Source organism: Periophthalmus magnuspinnatus, chromosome 22 (assembly GCF_009829125.3).
Source record: "Periophthalmus magnuspinnatus isolate fPerMag1 chromosome 22, fPerMag1.2.pri, whole genome shotgun sequence".
NCBI lineage: Eukaryota > Metazoa > Chordata > Actinopteri > Gobiiformes > Gobiidae > Periophthalmus > Periophthalmus magnuspinnatus.
In genome coordinates, this window is record NC_047147.1 from 23406842 (window position 1) to 23417418 (window position 10577).

The window sequence follows — 10577 nt, forward strand, 5'->3', positions numbered from 1 at the left end:
TACTCTACTTAACTAAGTGTAAAAGGACCTCTAACTTGAAAACTTCCACTTCATGACATCACAATGTGGAACAGAGCATTTTGAGCTTTGGAGATGTAGACAGATAATTAAACTTACTCAAACATGAGTGATTGAAACAAAACAGCATTAGAACATGGAGCTCACAAGAGTCAGTTTCGCGTAATATAGGATATTTAAACATTGCTAATATATAAATCTAATAAATATATAAAAGATCATTCTCCTTGGCGGTGCGGTGCGTCGCGGGGCGTGATGACGCCGCGGCGCTTCCGCTCTGCTCGCTGGCGGCCATGATGGTGAGAGCTGTTTTTCTCATTCTATTTATTTCATCTTTTAATGTCTTAATGTGTGTTTTGTCGCGTGTCCGCGGGTCCCGGGCCTGTTCACGCTCTATCCCAGCCCTGCCCCTTGTCCTCCCTCTAAGCCCCGAATAACGCGCTTTTCTCCGGTTTGTTTCGCAGCAGGAGGGGCTGGACGACGGACCCGACTTCCTCAGCGAAGAGGACCGAGGGGTGAGTGTCTTCCGCTGGGTGAGAGCCCAGAGCCCCGCGGCGAGAGCTCCAGGGCCCGCTGTGCCTCCACACGGCCCCGCTGCCCGCTCCTGGGGCCTGGAGCCGCCTGTTCCGCCCTGTCTGCCCGGCTTCGAATCGCTTTAGCCCCGTTAGCTTTAGCATTAGCTCACTGTTAGCTGCTAAATCTATTTAGACGCTTGGCTAGGACATGGACGCGTCTGACCTGCGCCCCCCCCGAGTCCCCCGGTCTCTGGGACAGACTCGGGTCCTATTGGACCTTTGTCCGTCTGAGAAATTGAGACTTTAGTTTAAAAAGTTTGAAATAAACGAGACTGAGCCGGTCCTTCGTCTGTGACAGTCACATGACTGAGATTACAGCTGATGCCTCCTTTACACCGCTGTCCCTCCTCTGTACCATACTGACCATGTTTACTCTGTACCATACTGCCCATTCTTCCTCTGCTCCTCCTCTGCACTGCTGTCCCTCCTCTGTACCATACTGACCATTTTTACTCTGTACCATACTGCCCATTCTTCCTCTGCTCCTCCTCTGCACTGCTGTCCCTCCTCTGTACCATACTGACCAATCCTCCTCTGCACCGCTGCTCCTTCTGTGTACCATCCTGACAGTCCCTCCTCTGTACCATACTGACCATGTTTACTCTGTACCATACTGCCCATTCTTCCTCTGCTCCTCCTCTGCACTGCTGTCCCTCCTCTGTACCATACTGCCCATTCTTCCTCTGCTCCTCCTCTGCACTGCTGTCCCTCCTCTGTACCATACTGACCACTGACTCCTCAGCCACATGCTGTGAACGTGGATCTTCAGACTTATGCTCGTCCTCTGTACTGACTCCTCTATGTTGACCCATGTACTCCTCTTCTCTACTGAGTCGTCCTCCGTACTGACTTTTCCTCGGTACTGACTCCTCTAGACTGACTCCTCGTTTGCAGTGACTCCTCCTGTTTCTCCTTTGTACTGACTCTCCTGTACCTCGTGTTTCTCGTCTGTACCTCCTCGGTACTGACTCCTGCTCTGTACCACACTGACGACTCCTCTCTCCCGCTCCTCAGCCTCGTGCTGTGAATGTGGATCTTCAGACTGATGCTACTCTTCAGGTGGACATTTCAGATGCCCTAAGTGAGAGAGACAAGGTCAAGTTCACCGTCCACACCAAGGTGAGGTCAAAGGTCACTACAGGTCATTACAGGTCACAATTGGTCACTATTATAAAGTATATCTGTCTTCTCTTTAGAGTGCGTTGTGTACATGTCTTAAGCGTGTATGAAGTATATATGTGTGTGTGAGAATGTATGTTATATTCTATTCTATTTTGTATTGTATTGTATTGTATTATATTATAAAATGTCCCTTCCAGAGCACGTTGCCAAACTTTAAGCAGAATGAGTTCTCTGTGGTGCGACAGCATGAAGAGTTCATCTGGCTCCACGACTCATTTGTGGAGAACGAAGAATATGCGGGATATATCGTGAGTACTGCTACTGTAAATATACTGTAAATATTGTAATATACAGAAAGTAAGGGTACATAGGATATATCGTGATTACTACTGCTACTATTGTAAATACACTGTGAATGCTGTAATACTGTAGAGTATGCCAGGTACGTTGTAAGACATGGTTCAGTCCTGTTTTAGACCCAGGTCAAGACCCAGTTCAATCTGTTATGTCCAGATCCCTCCTGCTCCTCCCAGGCCGGACTTTGATGCCTCCAGAGAGAAGCTGCAGAAACTAGGAGAAGGAGAAGGCTCCATGACCAAAGAGGAGTTCACCAAAATGAAGCAGGAGTTGGAGGCGTGAGTCACACATACACGCATATACACGCACACACACGCACGCACGCGCGCGCACGCACGCACACTGAACATGAGCATGTATGTATGTATGCATGTATACATCCATTTGAACAAATTGGGAAAACCCAGATGATAATATCATGTGTTTGGAAGCTTCTGATCAAAAGACCTTGTGAAGATGCAGCTGAAGCTGGTAAGAGTGTGTCATTATCCACAGTGAAATGAGTACTGTTCCGACATGGGCTGAAAGGACACTCTGCCAGGAAGAAGCCATTACTCCAAAAGAAACAAAAAAGCCAGATTACAGTTTGCGAATGCACACACTTCATTTTTGAAACAATTTGACCATAATGATCGTTATGTTTGGAGGAAAAAGGGGGAAGCTTGCAGGCCTGAGAACACCATCGTAATTGTGAAATACGGGGGTGGCAGCATCATGTTGTGGGGTTGTTTTGCTGCAGGAGGGACTGGTGCACTTCACAAAATAGATGGCATCATGTGTTGAAATACTGAAGAAACATCTAAAGACATCAGCCAGGAAATTAAAGCTTAGGCTCAACTGGGTCTTCCAAATGGACAATGATCTGGAGCATACTGCCAAACTGGTCACAAAGTGGCTTAAGGATAACAAAGTCAATGTTTTGGAGTGGCCACCACAAAGCCCTGATCTCAATCCTACTGAAAATGTATGGGCAAGGTGGGCTACAAACCTGACTCAGTTGCAACAGTTTAGGAGGAACTATTGTTAGGAGCTTGAGGAAGGATATCCAAAACATTTGACCCAAGTCATACAGTTTAAAGGCAATGGTACCAAATACTAATGAAATGTATGTAAACTTCTGACTTTGAAGAAAGTCATGAAAAATCTCTCTCTCATTATTATTATTATTATTATTATTATTATTATTATTATTATTATTATTATGATTTAGCAAATAAGCCTAATTGATCTAAAATAGGAAAAGTTTTGTCTGATTTTATGCTAATGACAAAAGTGCATGCATCTTTTTATATAGTTTATGTTAATGGTTTTAATATATAGTTGAGAAACACTTGCTCTGTCTGATCCATCTCTCTCTCGTCTGATCCATCTCTCTCTCTCGCTCTCTCTCACTTGACTCTCTTGACTCCCCCTCCCCCCCTTTCTCTCCTGATACTTCCCCTGACCCCTCCCTTCAGAGAGTACCTGGCGATCTTTAAGAAGACGGTGGCAATGCACGAGGTCTTCCTGTGCAGAGTGGCAGCTCACCCTGTCCTCAGCAAAGACCTCAACTTCCACGTGTTCCTGGAGTACGGACAGGACGTAAGTCACATAACCCTCTGTCACATGACAGACCTGAGCAGAGAGAATGTCATGTTCTCATTGGAGAAAGAGTTTAACTGTAGATTTTATCATTTTAACGACTTAAGAGGAACAGACATTAGGAGGTTTTCATTTAATGTGTCCTCCCTCTCTTCTCTCTCCCTCTCTTCCCTCTCTCCTCTTCTCTCTCCCTCTCTTCCCTCTCTCCTCTTCTCTCTCTATCTCCTCTCCTTCTCTTTCTATCTCCTCCTCTTCTTTTTCCTCTTTCTTCTCTCTCCTTGTGCTTTCTGTCTCCTCTCCTTTCTCTGTCTTTGGTTCTTTCTCTCTTTTATCTTATTTTTTCCTTTCCTCCCTCTCCTCTCCTTTCTCTTTTTTTCTCTCTCAAGTCCTTTCTCTCTTTCTCTTTCCTCTCTCGTCGCTCTCCCTTTCCTTAGTGCTACACCTATAGGGAGGGGCAGTTAGTGCTACACTTATAGAAGGGGCTGGAACATGTGATGGATGTGCAATTGTGTAAAATGTATTGTTAAAAGTCAAAGTCTTATCCTCTTTCTCTCTTCCTCTCCTCTCCATTCCTTTCTCTCTCTCTTTCTCCATTCTGTTCTCTCTCTCTGTCTCTGCCTCTCTCCCTCTCTCTCTCTCTCTCTCTCTCTCTGCCTCTGTCTCTCTCTCTCTCTGCCTCTCTCTCTCTCTCTGCCTCTCTGCAGCTGAGCGTTCGGGGGAAGAACAAAAAGGAGAAACTGGAGGATTTCTTTAAGAATGTGGTGAAGTCAGCGGATGGCGTTCTGGTGGCGGGAGTCAAGGTGATCATGTGACCAGGGGGTGGAGCCTGTATTACCCAATGGGAAATATCTAAACTTGTGCTCCACAAACTTTGACCCTTCTCATTAGTTTGGGAACTCGTCATCCTGCTTTAGCCCTGCTTTAGCTGCAATGGTGCCAATGGTGGCAGTGGTGGTGGTGGTTTTAACCCGCACTACACGATCCTGCGGCTTTTATTTCACTATTTTTCTCCTGAAATCAAGATATGAACACTAATAACAGACAGATCAGACGTCTTCTCTCCCCAAGACCGCTTCCGATAACGTAATACAACGTAAACAACATTGCTAATCTCTTGACCCCTGCTAAATGCTTCATTAGGAGATGAACACTGAGGGTGATGTCACATGCCCTCAGAACACTTCTTTATACAGACTATGGTTTTATCTTTACACAGACCCTGGTTTGAGTGTAAATCATGTGTGCTTGTGTGCAGGATGTAGACGACTTCTTTGAGCATGAGAAGACATTCCTTTTGGAGTATCACACTAGAGTGAAAGACGCCTCAGCCAAATCCGACCGCATGATCCGCTCCCACAAAAGTAAGACCCCTGAGCCCTGAGCATCATGGGAAGTGTAGTGTGACGCTCTGTGTGTTTCAGACGCTGCAGATGACATCAACAGAATCGCCTCCACGCTGTACACGCTGGGCACACAGGACGGGACTGAGCTGTGCAAGTACGAGCCTAGAGACTCTTGTAACTGTAGGCCTACACATTATTTTACATACACATTCTCACAACTGTTTATAAGGATCAGGACTGAGCGGTGCAAGTACAAGTCTTATTACTTCACACACATGCACGTGGGGTATATGTGATCTGTGTGTACATAGTGTGTGTTTGTGTGTGTAATCTGTGTGTTTGTGAGATATCTAACCCTGTGTTTTTGTTTCAGGTTTTTCCTCAAAGTTTCAGAGCTGTTTGAGAAGACCAGGGTCAGTGTCATGTTTCAATTAGTTTTACATCAGCACAGGGCCGGCCTATAAGCAGACTAAGCAAAGCATGTACTGCATTAAAAAGCAAACCCTCCAATGTGGCTGATTTAAAACAAAGAAAAGTGGGCCAAAATTCCTCCACAGCGATGTGAAAGACTCATTGCCAGTTATTGCAAATGCTTGACTGCAGTTTTTGTTGCTAAGGTTGGTTCAACCAGTTATTAGGTTTAGGGGGCATTTACTCTTTTCACATGGGCCATGTAGGTTCAGATGGCTCTTTTTACCTTACTAAATAAAATGTATGTGAGTCACATGAAGGACATGAGCAGAGCATGGCGAGTCAGATTATTGCATTGTCTACTTTTAATTGTTTTTTTCACAATCAGCCATTAGCTAGGCTTTTGTGAATGTTTCGGCTCCTGCAGGTTTCTGCTTTATTCTTGATAAATAGTATTCAGTACACTACATTTACTTGAGTAACCCTTTTTAAAATCAAACTGAGTACAAGTTTTGGTTGAAGCTCTGCTTTGTACTTCTACGTGAGTAGCCATTATTATTTTGAGGTGTACTATTACTAGTACAACTTTTTTCTTTTGGCCTATCCACCTCTGCATTTTATAATGTAAATGTAAGCCCACTAAAGCCACATTTGTGTCCCCCCCCCCCCCCCCCCCCCCACACACACACACACATTTGGTCTACTGTTATTGTCTTATTTTACATGATTCATATAAATGTGACAAACCTCCAGACTCTGACGTTTTGTTTTGTAGAAAATTGAAGCTCGAGTTGCTGCTGACGAGGATCTCAAACTGGCTGATCTGCTCAAATACTATCTGAGAGAGTCCCAAGCTGCCAAGGTACGGGAGTGCATGTCGTGTAATCTTGTATATATTCCATTAGGTGCTTCTCTACAGGAGAAACAGAGCTCTGGTGGATTATGATGGCAGGGCATCAACAATGTAATTGTATGTTTATGTATATGTCCTGTTATATTGTAGAAGCAGAGCTCTGGCAGGAAGGCATCGTGTGTGTGTGTGTGTGGGTGTGTGTGTGTGTGGGGGTGTGTGTGGGGGGGTGTGTAAGTGTGTGTGTAATCTGTCTATGCAAGTTGTTTATGGTGGGAAGGCATCAGGTTTAATAGTATATGCCGTTGAAACCAGAAGTTTACATAGACTATAAAAAAGACACATGCGCTTTTTTTCCTCACTGTCTGACATGAAATCAGACTAAACTTTTCCTGTTTTAGGTCAATTAGGATTACCAAAATTATTTCTATTTGCTAATGCCAGAATAATGAGGGATTTTTCATGACTTTCTTCAAAGTCTGAAGTTTACATACATTTCTTTAGTATTGCCTTTAAACTGTATAACTTGGGTCAAATGTTTTGGATTTCCTTCCATAAGCTCCTCACAACAGTTGGCAGGAATTTTGGCCCAAACCCCCTGACAGAACTGGTGTAACTAAGCCAAGTTTGCAGCCTGCCTTTTACACATGCCTTTTCAGGTCTGCCCATACATTTTCAATACAATTGAAATCAGGTCTTTGTGATGGCCTCTCCAAAACATTGACTTTGTTATCCTTAAGCCACTTTGTGACCAGTTTGGCATTATGCTTTGGGTCATTGTCCATTTGGAAGACCCATTTGATTCCAAGCTTTAATTTCCTGGCTGATGTCTTTAGATGTTTCTTCAGTATTTCAACACATGTAGTCATGATGCCATCTATTTTGTGAAGTGCACCAGTCCCTCCTGCAGCAAAACAACCCCACAGCATGATGCTGCCACCCCCGTATTTCACAGTTGGGATGGTGTTCTCAGGCCTGCCAACTTGCCCCTTTTTCCTCCAAACATAACGATCATTATGACCAAACAGTTCAGTTTTAGTTTTGTCAGACCACAGGAAATGTCTGCAAAAATGAAGGTTTTTGTCTCTGTGTGCTTTTGCAAACTAATCTGGCTTTTTTTAATGTTTCTTTTGGAGTAATTGAGTAATTCTTTTGATCAGAAGTGTCCAAAGACATGACATAATCATCTGGGTATTCCCAAATATTTTAAAGTCATAGTACTCTCACTGTATGTAAACTTCTGACTTAAATTTTGTTGCCATAAATTTCTGACTATAAGCCGCTACTTTTTTTCCACGCTTTGAACCCTGCGGCCTATAGAACGGCACAGCCTATTTATAGATTTTTACAGGCTAACACCGGGGGGCACTCTCTAGCAGTAGATGCAAAAGGGAGACAAACATGGGGAAAGTTTTGATTTTGAACTGTAATTTTGCATATCATGCACACACCCTCATGGAAAACACAAAGAAATGTATATGATGCAGCTTTTAAATTAAAGGCAATGGATCTGGCCGCTGCAGTAAGCTTGGCATTAATGAATCGATGGTGCGATGTTGGAGGCAACAAAGCTTTCAGTGGAAATAAAAGCAGTGTTGGTGCTGTTTGTTTTTTTGGGGATTTTTTTCTAAACATGCAGGTATGTTCATCCCGTGTTGATGGCGTCTTGGTGCCATACTGCAGATTTTCATTCACAGTTTGAGAAAAAATGTGTCTTAAATCAAAACAAAAAAAACCCCTCTGTGTACCGTCTTTCTGTGTTAACATCTCATGTAACAACATGAAAACCTGCGGCTTATATTCAAGTGCAGCCTATATATGTACAAAGTTTATTTTCTTTTTAAAGTTAGCTGGTGCGACCTATATTCAGGTGCACTTGGTAGTACAAAATTTACGGTAATCCTAATTAACTTAAAAAAGGCAAAGTTTAGTCTGATTTCATGTCAGGTAGTGAGAAAGAAAGTGTACTTACAAAGTGTATGTAAACTTCTGGTTTACACTATATGTTGTATACAGGACCTCCTTTACAGGAGGAGCAGGGCGTTGGTGGATTATGAAAACACAAACAAAGCTCTGGACAGAGCTCGGGCAAAGAACAGAGATGTGCTTCAAGCTGAAACGAGCCAACAGCTCTGCTGCCACAAGTTTGAGAAGATCTCTGACAGCGCCAAGCAAGGTCAGAAGACTCACAGGGGTCACAGGGGTCACGGGGTCAGCAGCAAGCATAGTCAGAGTTTGAACAATTTTTAAAACTTGGAGAGGTGTGTTCGTGTGTGTGTGTGCGTGCGCGCGCGCGCATGCGTTCATGTGTTTGATTTTATATTTGTGTTCAGAGCTGATCGACTTTAAAACTCGGAGAGTCGCTGCATTCCGGAAGAACCTGGTGGAACTGGCAGAACTGGAGCTCAAACATGCAAAGGTACAAGCGCCTCCTCTTTCCTCCTCTCTCCTCCTCGTCCTCACTCCTCATCCTCTTCTCTCTTCCTCTCCTTCTCGTCCTCCTCTTCGACCTCCTTGTCCTCCTCTCTCCTCCTCGACCTCCTTTCTCCTCCTCACTTCTCTCTCCCCCTCCTCTCTCCTTCTCCTCTCTCCTCCTTGTCCTCTCTTCCCCTCTCTCCTCCTTGCTCCTCCTTGTCCTTCTCTCTTCACCTCCTCATGTTTTACCTGTCCTGAGATCAGCCTCATCAGTTCCTCCTCCTGATCCTCGCCTGTTTACCTGTTTCTCTTTCATGTTTTTGCCTTACATTTGACTCTTCTCATTTTTTGTTTTTGCATTTGACCCTCTTTCTTTCTGTGTTCCAGGGGAGCCTGCAGCTGCTGCAGAGCTGTTTGGGAGTTTTAAAAGGAAACACTTAGAACCAGTGGCTCCAAACTCTGCAATACCAGTCTGCTCAGACCGGGTTTAGACCGGTTTGGACCAGGGTTTGGACCAGGTTTGGATGGAGTTTAGACCTTGGTTTGGACCGGGTTTAGAATGGTTCAGACCAGGGTTTGGACCAGGTTTGGACCGGATTGGGACCGGGTTTGGTCAAGGGTTTCAGGACTGGGCCTTCACAGAGCTGTGTCAGACTCACCATGATCCAGGTCAGATCCAGACCGTTACCCGAGAGACTCGATGAAGTAAAGTATAACAAGCCAACCGGACTAAACCCTGGTCCAAGTCCAAATTCATGTCCAAACAAGAACTAAACCAGGGACCAATCCAGGACTTAACCAGGTCCAAACCAGGTCCAAACTTAGGACTGAACTTAGGTCCTAAACCACAATCTAAATCGGGTCCAAATGAGATCTAAACCAGGACTAAACCAGGACTAAACCAGGACTAAACCAGGACTAAACCAGGACTAAACCAGGACTAAACCAGGACTAAACCAGGACTAAACCAGGACTAAACCAGGACTAAACCAGGACTAAACCAGGACTGACTTGTTTAGGTTGGGAGTAAACGGTTTCCCTGAGGTTTTAGTCTGGTTCTGGCTCGGTCCTGGCTCTGGTCTAGTTCTGGTCCGGTTCTAGCTTGGCTCTGTCCTGGCTCTGGCTTGGCTCTGTTCTGGTTCAGATCTAGTTCTGTTCTGTCGCTGTGCTGTCGTGTGTAAAATAAACCACAGAAACATGAGTCTTTTACACTTTATTATTTCTCATTTTTACTTTGTGTAAATTTTAAACTTGATTAAAATCATTTGACTTTAGACTTTCATGTTTGGTTCATTTATGTGATCTTACTTTTTTGATTAATTGTTTAAAAGAATCTGAGTGTAGACCTGGTGTAGACCTGGTGTAGACCTGGTGTAGACCTGGTGTAGACCTGGTGTAGACCTGGTGTAGACCTGGTGTAGACCTGGTGTAGACCTGGTGTAGACCTGGTGTAGACCTGGTGTAGACCTGGTGTAGACCTGGTGTAGACCTGGTGTAGACCTGGTGTAGACCTGGTGTAGACCTGTACATTTGCTGATTTTCTTGTTTATGTTTTGACCAAAGACTATAAACTGTCACTGATCTGAAATAAAATGAGTCAAACACAATTTTAATTTAGGAAATAAATCTACAAAAGTCAAATCTACAAATGTTTTCCCTCGTTTCTACCACAACATCTGGGAGAGCATCTCTCACACTGGAACATCTGGGACGGCATCTGGCGCACAGGGATACAGGATAATGGTAGGGCATCTGACACGGGGATATAGGATAATGGGAGGGCATCTGACGCACAGGGGATATAGGAGCATGGGAGGGCATCTGACGCACAGGGATACAGGATAATGGTAGGGCATCTGACAGGGATACAGGATAATGGGAGGGCATCAGGTGCAGTCCCGGAGC

At 44.5% G+C, this 10577-nt stretch overlaps 1 protein-coding gene across 1 annotated transcript; it reads left to right on the forward strand.

Moving 5' to 3' along the window:
* Positions 1–264: 264 nt before the first annotated feature.
* On the forward strand, positions 265–10316 carry snx6 (sorting nexin 6). Its single transcript, XM_033987899.2, has 14 exons — positions 265–317; positions 483–533; positions 1608–1712; positions 1913–2023; positions 2229–2350; positions 3530–3653; positions 4358–4453; positions 4909–5014; positions 5075–5150; positions 5370–5409; positions 6183–6269; positions 8274–8433; positions 8591–8676; positions 9060–10316. The coding sequence occupies exons 1-14, from the start codon at positions 312–314 to the stop codon at positions 9111–9113; spliced, it is 1224 nt and encodes a 407-aa protein (XP_033843790.1). The 5' UTR covers positions 265–311; the 3' UTR covers positions 9114–10316.
* Positions 10317–10577: the final 261 nt, after the last annotated feature.

What these genes read in the sequence shown, in the direction of transcription:
- snx6 (XM_033987899.2), top strand. An exon ending in AGTTCACCGTCCACACCAAG is followed by an intron (nt 1,713 to 1,912) that starts GTGAGGTCAAAG and finishes TGTCCCTTCCAG; the next exon opens with AGCACGTTGCCAAACTTTAA. An exon ending in TCCTGGAGTACGGACAGGAC is followed by an intron (nt 3,654 to 4,357) that starts GTAAGTCACATA and finishes GCCTCTCTGCAG; the next exon opens with CTGAGCGTTCGGGGGAAGAA.